General features: G+C 30.6%; 1 protein-coding gene across 5 annotated transcripts in view; it reads left to right on the top strand.

Moving 5' to 3' along the window:
- The window catches only part of LOC142223746 (uncharacterized), a 202244-nt gene that overhangs the window by 146563 nt on the left and 43398 nt on the right, over window positions 1-12283 (top strand). For 3 of the 5 annotated variants that reach the window (XM_075293583.1, XM_075293586.1, XM_075293585.1), the window contains exon 4: window positions 2252-3454. The exons of 1 other annotated variant lie outside the window; for it this stretch is intronic. In XM_075293583.1, the coding sequence (XP_075149698.1) occupies window positions 2252-3454 (1203 nt within the window). The remainder of the gene's footprint in view (window positions 1-2251; window positions 3455-12283) is intronic. One more of the 5 variants, XM_075293587.1, reaches the window with a different exon arrangement.

Below are 12283 nucleotides of genomic sequence, written 5' to 3'. Positions count from 1 at the left end.
AAATACCTCTAGATTTTCAATTTCAGGCAAATCGGATAGAAAATACCCTTATTGACGCCCAAGAAGCAAAATCGGGAAGCCGGTCCACAACATGGATATGGATAGGCCGATAGGCACCATTTCGGTACACGTTTTGATGGTCCTAAAATACCTCTACTACGGTTTTTATAAGCCCAAGACCCCAAATCGGGAAGTCGTTTTATATAGGGGCTACACCAAAACTTGGACCCATAGACACAATTTTCGACACACTTTTTGATGGTCGTAAAATACCTCTACATTTCCAATTTCAGGCAAATTGGATAAAAACTACGGTTTTTATAAGCCCAAGACCCCAAATCGTTAGGTCGGTTTATATGGGGACTATATCAAAACTTGGACCGATATAGCCCTTCTTCGAACTTGACCTACCTGCAAACAAAAGACGAATCTGTATCAAATTTCAGGACGATAGCGCTATTATTGAAGGCTGTAGCGTGATTACAACAAACAGACGGACATGCTTATATCGTCTTAAAATTTCTCCCTGATCAAAAATATATATACTTTATATAGTCGGAAATCGATAATTCGATGTGTTACAAACGGAATGACAAACTTATTATACTGTCATCCATAATACAATTAAGTTCTTGACCCGGTATATGGAATATAGGGAAGTGTAAAAATAATTATGAAGTTTTGCGCGGTAATTAGAGAGCCCAATTGAAAATGGGGGTCACTTTATAACGGGGCTATATACAATTATGAACCGATATGGACCGATTTTTTTATGATTGGGGATAGGTTTATCTGGAGATTATTTACAACTTTAGACCGATATGGACGAGTTTTTGCAAGGTTTTTAAAGACTAAATAATTAGAACACGTTCCAAATTTCAACCGGATCGAATAAATTTTACCCCTCCAATAGCCTCCGGAGGTCAAATCTGGGGATCGTTTATATGGGGGCTATATATAATTATGGACCGATATGGACCAATTTTTGCACGGGTGTTAGAGATCATAAACTAACATCACGTACCGAATTTCAATCGGATCGGATAAATTTTGCTTCTCTAAGAGGCTGCGCAAGCCAAATCTGGGGATCGGTTTATATGGGGGCCATTGATGAAAACTTCCTCTTAGCAATAGAAACAATTTACTATTCTCTACCATTTTTCTCCATTCTTACTATTTTTGAAAAATATAAGAACATTTTCTTAGGCTTTCATAAGTATTAAATTTAATTGTATAGTCATTAAAATATATACCCATGTTTGGTTCATCAAATTTTAAAATGTAGAAAATTTAATTGGACTGGGAAAATTTTGGTTAAATTTTTTTTTAAATAAACCAAAAGCAAATGAGCTTTTAAATAACAATAAATTAATTTTATGATCAGTTTAACCGGAGGACTTGTGTTTGGTTCGTGGTTCAATCCATCAATTATAAAATCGGATATTTTCGATCACACAGTTTTTGTTTTCTTTCCTTCCAAATAAACTCTTTTAGAATGAAGAGCAAATAGCAAACAATTTAGGTTTGTCTAAAATTTTGTTTGGGAGGAAAGAAAATAGTTTTTTTCCATATAAGATCAAATATTCATAAAAAAAAATATTTTTTGTCTGCCATCACGAAATTAATTGGTCCTATTATTGTTTAATTGAAATGTCTTCAATCACGGAAATTATAGTACCAATCACCAAAGTCAATTAAAAATTGTAATTGATCCAATTAAAAAGAGAGAAATTCACCAATCAGGCTCACAATGGACTGAATAGTCTAAGTGAGCCTGATACATCGGGCTACCACCTAACCTAACCTAATTAAAAAGTTAATTGATACAATACATTTTGTTGAATCAATTAAATGTTTAATTGAATATGTTTTAAAAATTAATTAAAAATTTAATTGGAAAAATTTTTGGTGATATTTTTTGTTTTTGAGAAGCCTGTAATTTAACGAAGGGATCAATGCTAAACATGTATATCCAAGCCCAAATCATAATCTAATATTTACATCACCATAAAAACCATCGTTTGACAAATTCCTAATGCACTACCCCTGATCACAAATATCCCAGCATTAAGTACAAAATTCAAATATTGGCAACAAAGATATAAATTTATCCTTAATTATATATCCTAAATTACTCATAACCATATTCCTATCATCACCAAAACTCAACAAACTATCTTTCTTTCTTTTTCTTCCCCTCTCCACCCACGCCCTACCAAAAAAAAACACCCATTCCCCCTTCTCATTACAGATATCCGATTCCAAAAATATATCCCAACCCAATGGTACCCAACAGACACAACATAAGCAATTAGAAGTAATACAAACGTGTACTGCAGGTGGGGCTGCTATGCAGGTGATACGTTCACAGACGGTACAGACGACATCATCACGTTGGTCCACACCATCCTCATCGGCAACAGCATCACCCTCACCAACATCACTGCTGCAACAATCATATAGTCAGACCGTAAGAGAAACAGCATTGCCCAGTAATAAGAAAACGACTACAACAGTCACCAAAAACAGTCACAACAAAAGCACTGCACTAAAAGACAAATTTTCAAAATCGACACAAAAACGCACTACCACTGCAACAAGAACAACAACAACAAAAGCATCCAAAACATTCCCAAATGCATCATACTCTAATTCATCGCCGTTGGCTCCAGCCATGATCTCTAGCACAGATAGCAAACCCTTTGGTGTAACAAATGGTTTCGGTCATTCTCGAAATTCCCCGGTTACCAATTCCAAGATAAAATCCTCCTCCCTAACATCTAGGCATACTCATGTAAATGGCCATAAGAATGATAAACATAATTGGCCTCAAATTGTAACGGAAAATATGTCGTCTTCATCCATATTGGATATTTGCAATAATGATCATGATAATGAGCATGTTCATGACAATGATTACATTGTAGAAGAACAGCTCAGTGATAATGACACAGATGATAATAGAGACAATGTTGTTGTTGTCAATGGCAATAACCCCATAGTCATTGATAATGACAATAACTCCCCTGTGGAACTTCATGAAAATAATTCCAATTCACATTATCTTCTTCATAAAATATCCTCATTTCGTGATAATAATGATGATGATAATAATAATGAAGAAGCCATAAATGATGCGGTTGGAGATAATAAAAAATTTTATTTGTCTAACAATTTGCCAAACTATACCCGCAAACAATCATCTCAAACTAGATGTGGTATTAAAACCAACCATACCAATACTGGTGGTAACGATGATAACGATGATGATGATGATAATGATGATAATTACGATGATCTCTGCCAGCATCCCAATTTCCAATATGATCTTCACAATGGCCATTGCAGTAGTAGCAATAGTAGTTTGAATAGTCATAGTGGTAATAGTTGTAGCAATAGTAATCAATTATTTTTACTGGATACGGCACCAAGTTTGAAGCTAAGTAATCTCATGGTAAGTAACAGCCAAGATTATCAAATACAAAGTAAAAAAAAAAAAAAAAAATACTTTTTTTATGTTTTGCTAATATTTTCTACAGTCTACTTGTCTTCATCTTTGGTTCAGGTTTGAATCAATTTTCCTATGCCACTCTCTGGACCTTGTTTCAAATATACAAGTTGTTATTACCGTGCTTAGTGATTTGCTTAACGAGATCCATAATGATTGTTGTTACAAACGATTTTCTCTATGGGTAAAAAACCATAGAAAAAAGGGGATCTCCTTATGGTATAAAAAAAATATATATTTTTAATTTTTCTTGTGTTGCTTTTTAAGCTTCATGATTACCTTGCCAAATTATGTTGTAAAATACCCATCGCTGTTTTTGTTTTTTTTTTTTTTATTTCAAAATTACACAAATTGCCCTTGGCTCCTCCTCCAATTTTTAATGACATAATAATTTCTTGAAAATTACATTGTGGGCTTTTGGGAATTTTCGTTTTTATCTTGGTGATATTTACCACACATGATAAGCTGATGACAAAAATGATAAATTGTATTTTTGTTATGTTTTGTTCAATAATTTGGTAATTGTTTACAATGAGCAAAACAAAAGACTTATGACACAAACATTAAAAATGACAAAATAAAATATTTAATAAATCACTGACTTAGGCTCAGTTTAAATTGGTAGGCATAGAACATCCATAATAAATATGGTATCACAATGGAAAATCATACCATTGTGATAGCATATTAATTAAAAATATTTCTTACATACGCTGAAAAAAAAAACATGGTCTAAAAATTTTGAAACATAGGAGACTCATATATATTCGCAAAGTTAAAGAAGAAATATTTGCTCTATCTTTATACCCTGCTCCACACTGTGGAACAGGATATTATAAGTTAGTACATATGTTTGCAACACCCACAAGGAGACCATATAGACATATGGTGTCTTTGGCAATATTGCTCAGGGCCGACCCCTGAGTCCATCTAGCCATGTCCATCTGTATGTGAACACATTTTTGTGATCAAAGTCTAGGTCGCAATTTAAGTCCAATCGTCTTCAAATTTGGCACAAGTATGTGTTTTGGGTCAGAATAGAACGCTATTGATTTTGGAAGAAATCGGTTCAGTTTAAGATATATCACCCATATATATCTTTCTCCCGATATGAACTTATATGGCCCCAGAAGCTAGAAGTTTGCCCTGATTTGCTTTAAATTTTGTACTGGAAGTAGAATTAATGTTCTCGATATACATGCCGATTTCTGTTGAAATCGGTTCAGATTTAGATATAGCTCCCATATTATCTTCCGTCACAATTACACTCATATGACCCCAGAGGTGAAATTTGTAATCCGATTTAATTGAATTTTTGCACAGGGAGTAGAATTAGCATTGTAGTTATGCGTGCCAAAGTTGGTTTAAATCGGTTCAGATTTAGATGTAGCTCCTATATATAGCTTTCGCCCGATTTACACTCATATGACGACAGAGGCCAATTTTTTGCTCCGAGTTAGTTTAAATTTTGCACATGGAGTAGAAATAACATTGTAACTATGCATACCAAATTTGGATGAAATCGGTTCAGATTTATATAAAGCTCCCCTAAATATGTTTTTGTGATTTCGGCAAAATTTGCTAAAATACCCACATTTTCCTTGTAAAAACGTCACTGATAAGTCGAAAACTTGTAAAAATGACTCCAATTTTCCTATACTTCTAATACATATCTATCTACCGATAAATCATAAATACACTTTTGCAAAATTGCCTAAAAATTGCTTCAGATTTAAATGTTTCCCATATTGTTTTTACTAACATTTGTTAAATTTTAAGTCTACAGAAGTCTAACAAGTTTTGTCCAGATCGAGTCAGGTTGAATCGCCCTTTATAAAATCGAATATTTTACCAAACAAAAATATCGAATCTGATTGTTTTGCAATAACCAAAAGTTAGATTAGTTTCTAAAGAGATAATACAACGTCTAAACTATTTGATTAAATGTCTACACAAAAAAAAATTTTGGATTCAACCACGAAATTAAATTAAAATTTTCATTGGACACATTTGGTAAAAAAAATTTTCTGTATAAAAGTGATTCGCATTACGATCACGGTTGTCATAGATGGTAGAATTAAATTTTTTAAAAAAATTTTTCTGTAGAAATAAAATTTTGACAACATTTTTTATAGAAATAAAATTTTGGCAAAATTTTCTATAGAAATAAAATGTTGACAAAATTGTCTATAGAAATAAAATTTAGGCGTAATTTTCCATAGAAATAAAATGTTGACAACATTTTAAAAAACAAAATATTTTTTTTTTATAATTAAAATTTTCTATAGAATTAAACTTATGACAAAAAAAAACAGAAAAAACCAATAAATTTAAATTTGTTTTGCCAGAATCTATAGAAATAAAATGTAGACAAAATTTTCTATAGAAATAAAATGTTGACAAAATTGTCTACAGAAATAAAATTTTGGCACAATTTTCTATAGAAATAAAATTTTGACAAAATTTTCAAAAAAACAAATAGTTTTTTGCAATTAAACTTTTCTATAAAATTAAACTTATAACAAAATTTTCTATAGCAATAACATTTGACAAAAGTTTCTATTGAAACAAAAAAGTTTGACAAAGTTTCTATAGAAACAAAAATTTGACAAAATTTTCTATAGAATTTTGGCAAAATTTTCAACATAAATAAAATTTTGGCAAAATTTTCTATAGAAAAAAAATTTCGACAAAATTTTGTATAGAAATAAAATTTTAAAATTTTAAAATTTTCTATAGAAATAAAAAAATAAAATTTTGACAAAATTTTCTATAGAACTTTGTCAAAATTTTCAACAGAAATAAAATTTTGGCAAAATTTTCTATAGAAAAAAAATTTCGACAAAATTTTCTATAGAAATAAAATTTTAACAAAATTTTCTATAGAAATAAAATTTTGACAACATTTTCTATAGAAATAAAATTTTGACAACATTTTCTATAGAAATAAATTTTGACAAAATTGTATATAGAAATAAAATGTTGACAAATTTTCTATAGAAATAAAATGGAGACAAATGTTCTATAGGAATAAAATTTTGACAAAATTTTCTATAGAAATAAAATTTTCACAAAATTTTCTATAGAACTTTGGCAAAATTTTCAATAGAAATAAAATTTTGGCAAAATTTTCAATAGAAATAAATCTTTGTCAAAAATTTTTATAGATATAATATATTGATTTTCTATAGCAATGAAATTTGGCAAAATTTTCTATAGAGTTAAACTTATGACAAAATTTTCTATAGAAATAATATTTTGACAAAATTTTCTATAGAATAATAATTTGACAGAATTTTCTACAGAAATAATATTTTGACAAAATTTTCTATAGAAATAAAACTTTGACAAAATTTTCTATAGAAATCAAATTTTGTCAAAATTTTCTACAGAATTAAAATTTTGTCAAAATTTTCTACAGAATTAAAATTTTGTCAAAATTTTCTATAGAAATAAAATTTTGACAAAATTTTCTGTAGAAATAATATTTTGAAAAAATTTTCAACAGAAATAAAATTTTGGCAAAATTTTCTATAGAAAAAAAATTTCGACAAAATTTTCTATAGAAATAAAATTTTAACAAAATTTTCTATAGAAATAAAATTTTGACAACATTTTCTATAGAAATAAAATTTTGACAACATTTTCTAAAGAAATAAATTTTGACAACATTTTCTATAGAAATAAATTTTGACAAAATTGTATATAGAAATAAAATGTTGACATAAATGTTGTCAAAAAAAAAATAAAAATGTTGTCAAAATTTTCTATAGAAATATAATTTTGGCAAAATTTTCTATAGAAATAAAATTTTGATAAAATTTTCTATAGCAATGGAATATGACAAAATTTTCTATAGAAATACATTTTGAGAAAATTTTCTATGGAAATTAAACTTTGACACAATTTTTAACAGAAATAAAATTTTGACAAAATTTTCTTTAGAAATAAATTTTTGACAATTCATTTATTCAGAAATCTTGAACACGTTTTGTAATTAGGGATTTTTACTAGCTTTTTGTTTCAAAAAACATTTAGAAATATACAACCATCAACAACAGAAATCCCCAGACAAAAAACTACCAACATTGCAATAAACCTCATTTTCCCATGATTTACTGATTACAATCAGTTGAGTGTATCCATATCATGTCTTCTTATTTTATTTACTTTGCCCCATCAAATTTTTAATACCTGATGGTCATCACAATGGCTCAGAAAGAAAAAACGAACGGAACAACAACGATTTCATAATAATTCTAAAACATTATAGTCCAATGAACTTTATCGTATCTTTGAAACGAACGAAGATACCCCCTGAAGAAAGCCTCAAACAGACAACTCAACAATTTTATTATAGTATTTACAATTAAGCAGAAAACAAATGGCACTTCAGAAAAGTAAACCGGACACAATTAAATATCCAAAGGTGAAACAGAACAGCATGAAATGACACATTTTTCTTTAGCAAAGAGGCGAATTAAAAATTTTGTTGGTGTTGTTTTTTTGTTAAACATTTTCTTACTTTGGGCAAACACCCAACAGAGGAGGAAACATTTGACGAACCAATTAATGATGGGTAAATCCATAATATTTGGTTTTTCTTTCTGATGGTATTGCCATAACAGAACTCTACTGGCAATTGTATCCAGGAATGGTATACGCAAGACATACCGAAAATAAAGTGATTTCAACATAAACATTTCAAAATCCCATTCATTCATTAATTATTTTAAAGCTTTTGGGTGTATTTATGAAAAATCACACTCACTCCCACCACCACCACTGCTATTGCCGTATCTTTCACTGTGTGTAACTACAATGAAATACATTTTTGATGGTTTGGTACTGGGTACACCCACCCACATCAATGACTTTTCTTCGCTTTGTGGAATCTGAAGAAAAAATCGTATCTCACTGTCAGCTACAACAAAAAACAAAAGCCATGGCTTAAATAATACCGTTAAAGTGAAATGATTTTATGGCTGGGTTGGTGATTAATCTTAAGAGATTGAGGTGCAGTATGAACAGGTGGGTTAATTAGGTTAAGGTCTATATGGATTATCTTCGTGGGATAAATGATTGGCAAGAGAGGTTTTGTATTGTTTGTAACTAATCTGAGGTGTGACTTAAGAAAGTTAGAAGTTAATAGGGGGTTAGATGAGTATTAGACTATTGGGAATTCACTTTCCTATAGAAATAAAATTTTGACAAAATTTTCTATAGAAATAAAATTTTGACAAAATTTTCTATAGAAATAAAATTTTGACAAAATTTTCTATAGAAATAAAATTTTGACAAATTTTTCTATAGAAATAAAATTTTGATAAAATTTTCTATAGAAATAAAATTTTGTTTTGTTATTGTCATTGTTAGTTTGTACTTCAATCATATTTGTTGTTTTGATCTCAGCTTAAAAACCATTGCCTTGACTAAACTACAAGAGTAACTTAACCTACAGAGGAAAAGAACAGAACCATAACATTTTTGTAGACAGAATCATAAAATTTTTTGGTAGATTATCTTTGGCTCGAGTGGCAACCATGCTTGCTTCATCGACTCAGAATTTCATGCTTAGATCGACTCAGAATTTCACCACGACCCTGAATATATATACAATATTTCGATGTGTTACAAACGGAATGACAAAGTTAATATACCCCTCATCCTATGATGGAGGGTATGCAAAACCGGATCGGATGAGCAAAATTGATATTTGGTACATGGTGTTAGTATATGGTCTCTAACAACCATGCAAAAATTGGTTCACATCGGTCCATAATTATATATAGTCCCCATATAAACCGATCCCCATATTTGATCTCCGGAGCCTCATGGATGAGCAAAATTCATCCGATCCGGCTGAAATTTGGTACATGGTGGTAGTATATGGACTCTAACAACCACACTGTTAGAAAAATATGTTTTTCATATGTTCCGATATAAACAAAATGTGTTTCGGGCACAATTTTTAAACACAATATATTTAAGTGCAAGCATTTAATGTTCCTAAACTAACACTAAATATTTGGGACACATATGTTAATATGTTAGAATATATTATGTTTGGGGCATGAATGTTTCATAAAAATAATATGTGTGAATGTAAACAATTTACAAATTTCGAGTAGACATATATATGTTGTGATATTTTATTCAGAGAACGACAGAGAGAGAGAGTATAGAGATGGAAACCGGGAGGGTTGACGAAAGATATCAACATAACACAGCGAGAGAATCAAAAGGGAGCAATTTCTGTGAAACCGCTTGTATGTTGTTTCGGAAAACTGTTTTATGATAAGGCCAAAAATTTAATATGCTTAAGTCTAAATATTATTTAATTTGAATATTAGAATGAGTATTCGGAGTAAAGAGAATAGACATTCGAAACCAAGAGAATAGACCAAGAGGAGTTGACGGACACCTTCAAGTAGAAAAGCGGACATTAAGTTCGAGTTTTGCAGCTAAAACAATTGAAAACGATTATTTTCTTTAAAATGAATTATTAAAGAAAAGTAAACGGCAAAACATTTCCATTTTAGAGTGATAATGCCAACTTAATACCGGCCTTAAAGGTAAAAATGAAATTATGTACAAATGTGTAAATTAAAAACAAATGGTGTTCGGTCGGAGCAGGGACTGAACCCACGACCCTTTGCATTCAAGGCAGACATGTTAACCACTGCTCCACGTGGCCAACAAATGTATGTTTCTGTTAAATAATGTTATGTTTGCATGGGCTCGTGGGCGCTGCAAACTATGCTATATAAATGTAACTTATAACGATAATTGTCTACAGGTGACTATAACAGCTACGTAGCCCAGTGGATAGTGTGTCGGCTTACAAACTGTATGGTCCTCGGTTCGATTCTCCGTCTTCAACATTATTTGTATTACACAAAAAGGTGCCAAGAACTAAAAAATTTCGTGGAAGGGAAAATTATGTGAGGGAATGAGCACAATTTTCTTTGGGGCAAATTCTTCCAAGCATATAATATGTTTGGGCTCAAAATGCTTCCAAACATATAATATGTTCACATAAAACAAACATATTAATGTTTCGGCAGTATCCAATAATATATGTGATTCCTGCAAAATATGTTTGGAACATATGTTAGAGAAGCGATTTTTTTTTGAGGGTGCATGCAAACATTAGTCCACATCGGTCCATAATTATATATAGTGCCCATTTAAACCGATCCCCAGATTTGATCTCCGAAGCCTCATGGATGAGCAAAATTCATCCGATGCGGTTGAAATTTGGTACATGCACCCTCACAAAAAATCGCTTCTGTAACATATACTCCCAAACATATTTTGTTTCAAGCATATACATTTTTGGGTATTGCCCAAACATTTATATGTTTGATCTCTTCCAATATATAATATGTTTGAAAGCATATTGATCTAAACAATATATGTTTGGGTAGTCTAAGTTCCAAACATTTTGTATTTTTGCATCCAAATTCAATAATGTTGTCTTCCAAAAAACAATATGTTATTATGTGAACATATAATATGTTTGGAAGCATTTTGCACCCAAAAATATTATATGCTGAAAAAAAATTCTCCCAAACAATATTGTGCTCAAAATTTTATTTATTTATTTATATATTTACAATCATAATGAATTATGAAAATAAACAGGTAATATAGGTGCTAACAACATAGGTTTTCGACCTGAATGCTCAAAATTTTGTTTCTGCCTAATTGTATATTCCCTCACATCTTTCTCACTTCCACGAGATTTTTTAGTTCTTAGCACCTTTTTCTGTAATACAAACATTGTAGAAGAAATTATTCAATTTTATGATTTTTTTATTTTAATTTTACCGGACGGGGATTCGAACAGCGGACCACACAGTTTGTAAGGATCAAAGAAGTAGCTGATCAATTGCCCAAGGGAAAATAAAATGTTAATTTTGTAATAACAAGCCACAACCACCAACTTAATTCAATATCGCTCCCTGTTAAATAGCGCTCCAAGCTACTAAACACATATATGTTTATAGGCTATTTCTAAATTAATATATGTTTGCATCCAAGCATATTATATTTACAAACATTTTATGTCCCAAACATAATATGTTCTAACATATTAACATATATGTCCCAAACATGTTATGCTAGTTTATGAACATTATATGCTTGCACTCAAAAATATTGTGTTTAAAAATTTGTTTTCCAAACATATAATGTTTATAGCCAAACATATGAAAAACAGTCTTTTTCATCCGTGTGGTGTTAGTATATGGTATCTAACAACCATGAAAAAATTGGTCCATATCGGTCCATAATTATATATAGTCCCCATATAACCGATCAACAGATTTGATCTCCGGAGCCTCATAGATGAGCAAAATTCATCCGATCCGGTTGAAATTGTGTACATGGTGTTAGTATATGATCTCTAGTGACTATGAAAAATTGGTCCATATCGGTCCATAATTATATGTAGTCCCCATATAAACCGATCCCCAGATTTGACGTCCGGAGCCCACATATAAAGCGACCCCGATAAATAAATTCTGGATCTATAATTACCGCACAAAAGTTCTTATAGATTCTTAGTTATTTCTTCCCTATATATACCGCTAAAGAATTTAATATATACGAATTTAATCGACCTTTTTTTTGACTACTATATATCCCGCATGGGCTAACTTACAATTTAAAAGATGATGTTAAGAAGTTTTAAGATGCCTTGCCACCAACGCACCCCAAGTAATTTAACTGTGGATGACCGTCTTTAGTAGAAGTTTCTACGCAAGTACA

This window comes from Haematobia irritans, chromosome 2, assembly GCF_050003625.1.
Source record: "Haematobia irritans isolate KBUSLIRL chromosome 2, ASM5000362v1, whole genome shotgun sequence".
NCBI classification, from domain to species: domain Eukaryota; kingdom Metazoa; phylum Arthropoda; class Insecta; order Diptera; family Muscidae; genus Haematobia; species Haematobia irritans.
This window is presented reverse-complemented; position numbering and strand designations above follow the sequence as displayed.